Source organism: Colias philodice, chromosome 18 (genome assembly GCF_061535455.1).
Source record: "Colias philodice isolate Cphi_HAF_F1 chromosome 18, ilColPhil1 Martin Lab GWU primary, whole genome shotgun sequence".
Taxonomy (NCBI): domain Eukaryota; kingdom Metazoa; phylum Arthropoda; class Insecta; order Lepidoptera; family Pieridae; genus Colias; species Colias philodice.
The window spans coordinates 7,993,106-8,004,031 of record NC_143103.1 but is presented as its reverse complement, the minus strand read 5'-3'; the positions used below and the strand labels follow the sequence as shown (position 1 = coordinate 8,004,031).

General features: G+C 30.2%; 1 protein-coding gene and 1 long non-coding RNA gene across 2 annotated transcripts; both read left to right on the top strand.

Moving 5' to 3' along the window:
• Window positions 1–972: 972 nt before the first annotated feature.
• Window positions 973–1,926, top strand: LOC149480623 (uncharacterized). Its single transcript, XM_089706282.1, has 2 exons — window positions 973–1,159; window positions 1,267–1,926. Exons 1-2 carry the CDS (start codon window positions 1,154–1,156, stop codon window positions 1,720–1,722), a joined length of 462 nt encoding a protein of 153 aa, XP_089562408.1. The 5' UTR covers window positions 973–1,153; the 3' UTR covers window positions 1,723–1,926.
• An 18-nt stretch (window positions 1,927–1,944) lies between these two features.
• On the top strand, window positions 1,945–6,093 carry LOC149480622 (uncharacterized). The gene is made up of 2 exons (XR_016316981.1): window positions 1,945–2,101; window positions 2,202–6,093. It is a non-coding gene; the product is annotated as an uncharacterized LOC149480622 (long non-coding RNA).
• Window positions 6,094–10,926: the final 4,833 nt, after the last annotated feature.

Here is a 10,926-nt window from a genome sequence, read left to right as displayed (position 1 = left end):
AGTCATACGAAAAATTTGTAAGGAAATCTTCCAATCTCAGGCCTCGGAACTTGTAGTACAAATATACCACGCAATACTCTCCACAAAACGTGGAATAGATATCCTGAATTCTAGCAGTATTATAGTCCCACATGCGACAATTTCTTCTTAAAAATTCCGCTATTACTCTAATCGGTTTACGTCCAAAGGAATCAAAATATTCTCCAACTCTTTCGTGGTTGATATGAATAGCTACCCAATGAGAACCTGGCTGTGAGTCAGGGTCGAGATTGCATATAATAAATGCAGGTATGTGTATATGCATTGGCAGGCGATTCGAGGGGTACACGCTATACTGGAGGCTGGGGTGTATTCTATGAAGACTCATTTGCAGGTCTAATGTATTCATTTTTACATGTTTGACCTCATCCAATTTCTATCAATCATCAACCTAAACTAACATCATGTTATATTGTCATCCCAATATATGCAATATTTTTATATGTATACTAGATTTCCACCCGCGGCTTCGCCCGCGTTTGCAAAGGAAAACCCGCATAGTTCCCGTTCCCGTGGGATTTCCGGGATAAAAACTATCCTATGTGTTAATCCAAGTTACCCTCTATATGTGTGCTAAATTTCATTGTAATCGGTTCAGTAGTTTTTACGTGAAAGAGTAACAAACATCCATACATCCATACATCCATACATCCTTACAAACTTTCGCCTTTATAATAGTATATTATTTATTGTTTGTAAGGAAATAAAAAATAGTAAATTGCATACAATTTGTTTTATTTAATTTTATAATATTTCCTTTAGTTACATATACACAAAATGCATTAAGCATACATTAAGCAATATTCACCACAAACTGAAGTCCAAAGATAATGATTCCCAAATTGTCAATATAATCATAAGTACATAAGTGATTGCTTAACTATGTTTGTTGTTTTTGTTTGTGTTTGTTGTGTCATGTCATGTGTATTAGTTGTTAGCTAAGTATGTTAATGTATTCATTTTTCGGAAATCCTTATAGATAAGATAATGATTCCAAAGTCGTGCTAGCCCCTTCCCAAATCTATCATATAAATATCCCTGCACGCATCCGTAGTATATTGTGTTTCGAATTCAACCACAGGTCAACGCGTAGAAATTTATTACAAATAACAAAATGGAGGTAAGTTATTACTATTATTAATATTATTTTTAATTATTACTTCAGTAAAATCTTTATTTATTTTTATCTTGTTAAACATATTTTTAATTATATATGTTATGTTTCAGGCTTCTTACAACCTCAAAGATGTGGAAAAATGTTTCAAGCCCTATAATTATTATGATTTATCGGATGAAGATGAGGTTTCTAACTTAACAATAAATAAAAATAAGAGGACCAGTCGTTTAGATGACTTTTTTCTTCAAGAGCCTGAGCGGAAAAAGAAAAAGGCGAAACTATCTTCAATTGTTGGACGTTCAGTGAAGGAGGGATGCATTTCATATATTTCAACAGACAAAGATGACGGAATGGATGCTGATCTACTAGTGAAAATTGATTTGTATAGTTTAAAAAAGTTGAAAGGAATCCCGGTGTCGCAACATTGGAAAAATGCTGATATTCGCATTAAATATTATACAAAAAATGATTCTAACATAGATCTTCAAATAAAAGATATTGTATACAACATAACAAAGGAGATATCGGAGGAAGATAGTGCAAAACACTACAGCTTTAAAAATTAGGTTTCTTCATGTGGTAGTTTAGTAATTAGTTTATCCACTAGTATAATAGGTTTCTTCATGTGGTAGTTTAGTAATTAGTTTATCTACTAGTATAAATAGTACGTTGCAATGTATAAAGTCAATGATTATGTTGAAGACCATTGAGCATTAAGGCAAAAAGTGTGTTACAAGAAAGCAGTTGTGAAACAAATATAGTGTTTAAAATGTCTGGAGAATGTGTTAGTGTTTTTTTCAATGAAATGGATCTTGAATTGACAAGCCTATCCATTGATACAAATGAACTTTTAAACGTTTGTGATGAAATAGAAAGAAATGAATTAAATCACTCATTTCATGATCAAAGTTTGATGGAGCTATGTGATGAATTCGATGGAAAATTGTGAGTATATATTTTTTATAATCATCTTTTTTTCTTTCTTATTTGTATTTTAAGCAATCGAAGTAAATAACTTTCTTTTTTTTTTTTTTTTTTTTTTTAGGGTGGAACAAACGGGACGGGGAACCAAAAGGAAAGCAGAAGTTGATGTTAATTCTGATGACATCAAAAGGATAAAATCTGCAACTAAAATTGATTTTTCACGGACTTCACAACAACCATCAACATCGAATGAAGGTATTAATTCCAAGACGAAATGTTGTAGTATTTGTAATATAAGTGTTTCCAAAAAATATTTTGCTAATCATCTGAGAAGCAACGTACACAAAAATAATGTAGATAAAATACAACATTCAATAAAACCTAATGTTAAGATAATTGAGACTGCGTTCGGTAATAGAATAATAACTTATAGAGTAACTTCTGAAAATCAAAATTTTTTACAGTTTGAGACACCAGATTTATTTCTTGCTTCAGTCAAAGATACAATATTTACGTTAATAAATAAGTCCATAGAAGAGCATACAATTTTAAAAATCAATTTTATTTTATATGGTGACTTTGTGCAGGAGTCAAAAAATATAAATAACACTTTTGATTTTCAATCAATGAATTTTATTGTTTGCACCGGTGATGATTTAAATATATTTTATACTACTGTAACGAATTCTCTTATTAATTATATAAATTCATTCGAGAAAAAGGATAGTGGGTGGAGTTTGAAAAAAATTTTACATTTGGATATGAATATAAATCAATTTAACCCTTTAAGAGGAAAATCTTATATTGAGTTACCACATGACATAAAAATAAAAAAAGCTGTTATAAATGTTAAAAACACAGATAACGCCTGTTTTAAGTGGGCACTGTTATCCGCTTTGTTTCCAATACATAAAAATTCGGATAGAGTATCATCATACACCAAACACAGTCATAAATTGAAGTTCGGTAATATTACATTTCCAGTTAAATTAAACGATATTCACAAAATTGAAAGTCTTAACAATATTAGTATTAATGTTTTTGGTCTAGAATATAATGAACAAAGAAAAAAAAATAGTATTGTCGGACCCTTGTATTTTACAAAGAACAAAATGCAGACTCATATAAATTTATTATATTTGACACAGGGTAAAATCGGTCATTATTGTTACATAAAAAATATGTCAAGATTAATAAGTCATCAAATTTCAAAATCGAAGGAAGCTATATATCTATGTGACTTTTGTTTACAATATTTTTCAACATATGAACGTTTGAATAACCATCAAAAAAATGATTGCAGACATATATGTACACAAATACCAAGCGTTGATAAAAATAAAAGAAATTGGTGGGGTGATATTGTATCTGAAAGTAAATTAAGTTTTGATAAATTCCAACGTAAACTGAAGTTACCTTTTGTTATATATGCGGATTTTGAGGCTTTTTTAAGTCCTTTAGCATCGTGTTCAAATGACCCTACAAAATCACATACGATAAATGTACAAAAACACAATGTTTATAGTTTTGGATATTACATTAAATGTTCTTATGATGATAAATTGTCTAAATATGTAACATATACTGGTGAAAATTGTGCTTTAAAATTTATGGAATCGTTAAAAGATAATCTGAAAATAATTGTGAAGAAAATTGGTTTTCAAAAAGCTTCTAATAATTTATCACAAATAGAACAAGATATAGTTAGCAAATCTGAACACTGTTATGTTTGTAATAAAAATTTGAATGGGGATTCAGTGTTTTACCATGATTGGTTTACTGGGAAATTTATTGGGGTCGTGCATAAAGTTTGTTCAGAAAAATTTAGAGTACCTTACACTATACCAGTCTTCTTGCACAATTTAAGTCATTATGATGCACATTTCATTGTACATGCATTAAACTTTGATGAAGGTCAGGTAGAAGTTCTCCCACAAAATAAAGAAAAATATATATCATTTTCAAAGATAATTAAAATCAATAACAGTAATGTTACTTTACGTTTTGTGGATTCACTTAAATTTTTACCCAGTAGCTTAGATACCTTAGCAAAAAATTTAAACGATAATGATTTTAAAGAATTATCAAAATGTTTCCCTAATTTAGAAGACTTTAAACGACTAACTAAAAAAGGTGTATTTCCATATGAATTTGTTAAAGATTTTGATGCATTAAACCAATATCAACTTCCAATGCAATCACAATTTTACAGTACTCTCACAGATTCTTTTATTTCTAATGAAGATTACAACCATGCGAAAGACGTTTGGAATCATTTTAAATGTAAAAATATGATGGACTATTCAAATCTTTATTTAAAAACCGATGTATTATTGTTAGCAGATATTTTTGAAAATTTTAGATGTGTTTGCATAAAAACTTATGATTTAGATCCCGCCCATTACTATACAGCTCCTGGATTAAGTTGGGATGCTATGTTGAAACATACTAGAATCGAGTTAGAATTACTTACAGATATTGAGATGATTGCTTTTATTAAATCAGGAATACGTGGAGGTGTTTCACAGTGTAGCACTCGCTATGCAAAAGCAAATAATGTTTATATGTCCAACTATAACTCAAAAGATAAAGATTCATTTTTAATGTATTTCGATGCCAATAACCTGTATGGTTGGGCTATGTCCCAATATCTACCTACAGGTAATTTTGAGTGGGCTTCCCCCGATACAGATTTTAATGTTAGTTATTCTTCAGAGATAGGATTTATCTTGGAGGTAGATCTTGAGTATCCGGTTGATTTGCATGATAAACATTCCGATTTACCTCTTTGTCCAGAAAACATACCTGTAGGTGACGCTAAAGAAATTAGATTGATTCCAAACTTAAAAAACAAATCCAAATATATTATATATTATAGAAATTTAATTCAATGCTTAAAAATGGGGTTAAAATTATTAAAAATTCATAGAATATTAAAATTTAATCAGACTCCATGGTTAAAAGAATATATAGACTTAAATACACAATTGAGAACCCAAGCTATTTCAGATTTTGAGAAAGATTTTTATAAACTAATGAACAACGCTGTTTTTGGTAAGACTATGGAAAATATTGAAAAACGTGTAAATGTTAAACTGTTAACTCATTGGGAAAATCGGGGTAAAGTATTGGGAGCTGGAGATTTAATTGCTCAACCACATTTTCACAGTGTTTCAATTTTTTCTGATAGTCTTGTTGCAATTCAATTAAACAAAACAAAGTTAATTTATAATAAACCTATTTATCTAGGATTTTGTATATTAGATATATCTAAAACGCTTATGTATGATTTCCACTACAATTACATGCAAGATAAATTTGGTTCCAATTTGAAATTGCTATACACCGATACCGACAGTCTCATTTATCAAATATTTACGAGTAACTTTTATAATGATATAAAACTGGACATTAATACATATTTCGATACATCAGATTATGATGCTAACAACGTTTTTAATTTTCCTAAACTAAATAAAAAAAAAATAGGTTATTTCAAAGATGAAAACTGTGGTAGAATTTTTATGGAATTTGTAGGTCTGCGATCAAAAATGTATGCGTTACAGGTTGATGATAAAATTATTACTAAGGCAAAGGGTGTTAATAAGTGTGTCACAAAAAAATTAACTTTAGATAATTATAAGTCATGTTTGTTTAATAAAAACGTTCAATATTGTAAAATGTATAGATTTAAATCATTAAAGCATACAATTTTTACACAAGAAATAAATAAAACATGTTTATCCTTTAATGATGCCAAGCGGTACATTCTACCAAACAATATAGATACATTACCGTTGGGTCATTATAAACTCGATGGCAATTTCAGCTAAAACGATATTTATATTTCAAAAATTTTAGTTATGAATATATTTGATTATTATTATTATTATTTATTTTTTTGGATATATGTGCTTTGTAATAATTTTTAAGGTTGTGTTTATTTGTATATATTACTTTATTTATATTAAACTGTAACCTTAATGTATAAATAAAATGTTTAAAGAGAAAAATATTTAGTTTTATTGCTACATCCAAAGAAGATAGAAGTATAAAAATGATTCACTTTATTCATCCATTTGCTGCCATCGTAGCAGGTCCAAGTGGATGTGGAAAATCTAACTTTGTTACTCAATTCATTAAACATAGGAGTAGTGTATGTAATGAATTTTTTTCTGAAATCACATGGTGCTACGACGAAATGCAGCCTTTATATAATTTACCAAATGTTAAGTATCATCAAGGAATTCCAAATCTTAATATGTTTGATGGTGAAAACCCACACCTTATTATTATTGATGATCTAATGAGAGAGTCTGATGGAAGAATTGTGGATATATTTACAAAAGGTAGTCATCACAGGAATCTTAGTGTATTTTATTTAACACAAAATTTATTTCATCAAGGTAAAGGTCAAAGAGATATTTCTTTAAACTCAAGTTATATAATTTATTTTAAAAACCCTCGAGATAAAACTCAAATAAGATATTTAGCACGACAAGTGTCACCAGATAACACAAAATTCATTGAAGACGCCTACAGGGATGCAACTTTAGAAGCGCATGGATATTTAATGGTAGATTTAAAACAGAATACAAATGATTTTTGTCGTATCAAGACACATGTATTCCCATTTAATGGTCACTGCACAGTCTACGTCCCCACGAAAGAGTTTAAATACACCAAGAATCAAACAATTCAAATCATTTCTAAATGATGCTTCGTCGAGTTACAACGCATAAACATTTGCTAAATGCTTTGCATACGCTTAAACCAAAATATCAAAAAGCGTTACTTAAAACGTGTGATGAAAAAGAAATAAATTGTATTTGTGAATGTATTCATAACGTTTTACAAGGAAAGATACCACTTAAAGATCAAGATAAACAAAAATTGAATAAACACAAAAATATACTCCGTAAACTGGTGCGTAAGTGTAAACATAAACTAAGAAAAAATATTATTATACAAAAAGGAGGGGCTTTCTTACCAATAATATTAGGTGCAATATTGAGTGGATTAGTAAGTGGACTAGCCAGTTAACATGGAAAATGCTAAGAAAATGATACTTATTGAACCTGGATTGATTGAAAAATTAAAACAAGAAAATAAGGATACAAGTAATTTGTCTCGATTAGATATTGAAATGCAAAATATTATGAATAGTAAGACGGAAGACCGAAAGAAGTGGATGCTATATTTACAAACACTACAAAGATACCTTCACTTTACCGAAGAGGATCGTCAACCACTCAGATTACCAATTTATTCTGATACATCTAATGAATATTCAAATGAGTCTAAAATTGGTTTTAAAAATAAAGATAGAGATCAAAAAAGTTCAGTTGATGCTGAATCTTTGTTGGGGGAGAAAGGTTCCATTAAAAGTATAGAAAGTGAGGCAAATCCACTGTATTCACCAACACAAATACTCAGTTTAATACCGAAAACTTATAATAAAAAAGGTGAATCATTATTAAACTTAATTGGAATAAGTAAAAGTAAAATACGTTGGGATAATGAAGGCACAGTCATAATTGATAATGAAAAAATTCCAGGAAGTAATATTGTTGATTTAATAAATGATTCACTTAGACCCTTAAAAAAAAGTGATCCGATAGGGTGGGATAGATTTGCTAAAGCATTAAAAGATATTAAAGTACCACTTACTTATATTGGAAATCCAAAGAGATGTGAGTTTATTAACCAACTTCAAGCAAAAGATCTGAACAAAACCTCTGAGATTGAAGTTCAAGAATTTTCTACACCGAGCAGTGGAGATAAAAGATATATAACTAAAATACGTAAAAAGATCGATTGGGAAAAATGGACCCCGTACTAGAAGAAATTAACAGGATTTATTATGATCCATCTAACCCCGCTGGTTTTGGTAGTATTGATAAATTATCAAAAGCTATGAAGGGTAAAATGGATAAAAAGCAAGTAAAGGAATGGTTACAATCACAAGAAACATATACATTACATAAACCCATTCGGAAAAAATTCCCGCGTAATAGGTACATTCTATCAAATATTAATGAGCTGTGGCAAGCTGATTTAAGTGATATGCGAACTTATTCTCAATATAATGATGGTTTCAACTATATACTTTGTGTTATTGATGTATTTAGTAAATATGCTTTTGCAAGACCAATAAAAAAGAAAAACTCAGAAACAACTAAAGAATGTTTTGAAAGTATATTTACTGAAAGTAATTCAACACCTACTCACATACAATCTGATAAAGGTACAGAATTTGTCTCAAAAGATGTACAAAAATACTTTAAATCCAAAAAGATAAATTACTATACCACTAACAATCCTGATATTAAGGCAAGTATTGTTGAACGATTTCAAAGAACTCTAAAAATGAAAATGTGGCGTTATTTCACTCATAATAATACTTATAGATATATAGATGTTTTACAAGATTTAATATACTCTTATAATCACAGCATTCACTCGAGTATTAAGATGTGCCCATGTGATGTAAGTTCCAACAATATTATGACAGTTTGGACTAATCTTTATGATAGAGGGTCAAACAAACTTTCTTTAGAAAATTCAAAACCAAATTTCAACGTGGGTGATTATGTTCGAATAACTAAATATAAACATGTTTTCCAAAAAGGATATGAATCAAATTGGAGTGATGAAATATTTATTATATCTTCAATAATTGATAGATCTCCATGGGCTGTTTATACAATTACAGATTTACAAAATGAACCAATAGTTGGTACTTTTTATGAAAGAGAATTACAGAAGGTCACTTACAACCCCACCTCACAATATAAAATAGATAAAATAATTGGCACTCGTTATTCGGGCAACAGAAAAGAAGTATTAGTGAAGTGGAGAGGTTATCCAGATAAATTTAACAGTTGGATTTTAGCTTCTAGTTTAAAAGAAATATGAATAAAGAAAGTTTTTATTTAACTTTGCTCAGCAATAGTTCAATGGAATACTTTCCTGATAACAAGACCACAAATTTTTCAACAAAATTACCAAAAGCTATGAAATTAGAAGGTGAATGGTTGGTTGGAGTTGTCGAGTTTCAATATCCATGCACAATGTTTACTGTTCAAGATCATGAAAATGTTGTATACATCACAAAAACCATGATAATTCCTAATGAAGATAAACCATCAACAGTGTACTACAAAAAACATATTCCCGCTACCAACTACGATAACGTTGAACATATTTTGAGAGCGTTAAATGGTATCGGAGAGAACTTGAAATTTCGTTATGATGAAATAACAAAATTTGTGTCTGTTTCTGTTTTGGATAAAAATATAACATCCGTAACATTATCACCCAAATTAAGTTTACAACTAGGTTATGAACCAAATACAAATCTCCTAGACAGAAATTTTGGGAAGTGTCCTGCTAATTTACACTTAGGGTTACCATCTCAACTATTTCTATATTGCGACATTATCGATCCTCAGATTGTGGGTGATGTTATGACTCCGCTATTAAGAGTCATTTCATTAGATCCTTCAAAATACATTTATGGTGCGTATAAAATGCACGTTTTCTCTCCACCTCACTACTTACCCGTTATGCGAAGAGAGTTCGATACGCTGGAAATGGATATAAGATCCAGCGCAGGACAAAAAATACCATTCCAGTTTGGAACCGTGTGTATTAAACTACATTTCCGCAAATTATAATAATGTATTCTCCTCATGATCATCATAAATGTCCATATGAAAATTATTATTCACATCAAGCTGGATCAGGAGTTGGAGTAATTTATAAGGGTTCACCATACCAACGCGGTCATGGTATTGGGAGCTTCTTAGGAGGGTTATTTAGATCAGTTTTACCTTTACTTTCAAGTGGTGCTCGAGTGGTTGGTAAGGAGGCATTAAACGCTGGAGTAGGACTTTTATCGGATATGATTCAAGCCCGTCCTATGGAAACCTCAATAAAAGATCGTCTAAAGCAAGTTAGTACGAACTTAAAACGAAAGGCTGATGACAAAATTGATCGATTAAACATGACAGGATCTGGGTATATAACTAAAAGAAAACGATTGGCCTCGTTCATTCCACCACTAACAGCTAAAGTGAAAGCTACGAAAAAACTTGGTCTAAAACCCAAAAACATCAAAGATATATTTTCAAATTAAGTATGTCTTTCCTTCATAATCATTCTTGTGAGTGCGTTAAGTCAGAATTAGATTTGTTTGCATTACCGTCTACACAAACAAGCATTGAAAATGGATTGTGGATTCACTATAAACCAATTTCATCTCTTGCTGATGATGGACCTATCGAGTTTCAAGTTCCTGGAACAGGCGATGACTACATAGATTTGTCTCATACATTACTCCACATAAAGGCAAAAGTATTAAATCAAGATTCAACAAAATTGACATCAGCTACAGTAGTAGCACCTGTAAATAATTGGTTGCATTCACTTTTTAGTCAACTCGATGTTTATTTAAACCAAAAACTTGTATCACCACCTAATAATACCTATGCCTATCGAGCATACATGGAAACCCTTTTAAACTATGCTCCTGCTGCTAAACAATCTCATCTTACTTGTAGTCTTTGGTATGATGATACAGCAGGCAAAATGGATTCCACAGATGGTAAAAACATAGGGTTTGTTAAAAGACAGGAATTAGTTAATGAAAGTAGGGAAATAGAAATGATTGGTCATCTTCATGGTGACATTTTCAATCAAGATAAATTTTTAATTAATGGTGTTGAAATGAGTGTAAAATTAGTTCGGTCAAGAGAGAGTTTTAATTTAATTGCTGGGTCAAATGATGAAAAGTTTAAAGTTTGCATTACGGATGCAACTCTTATTGTTCGAAGAGCACGAAT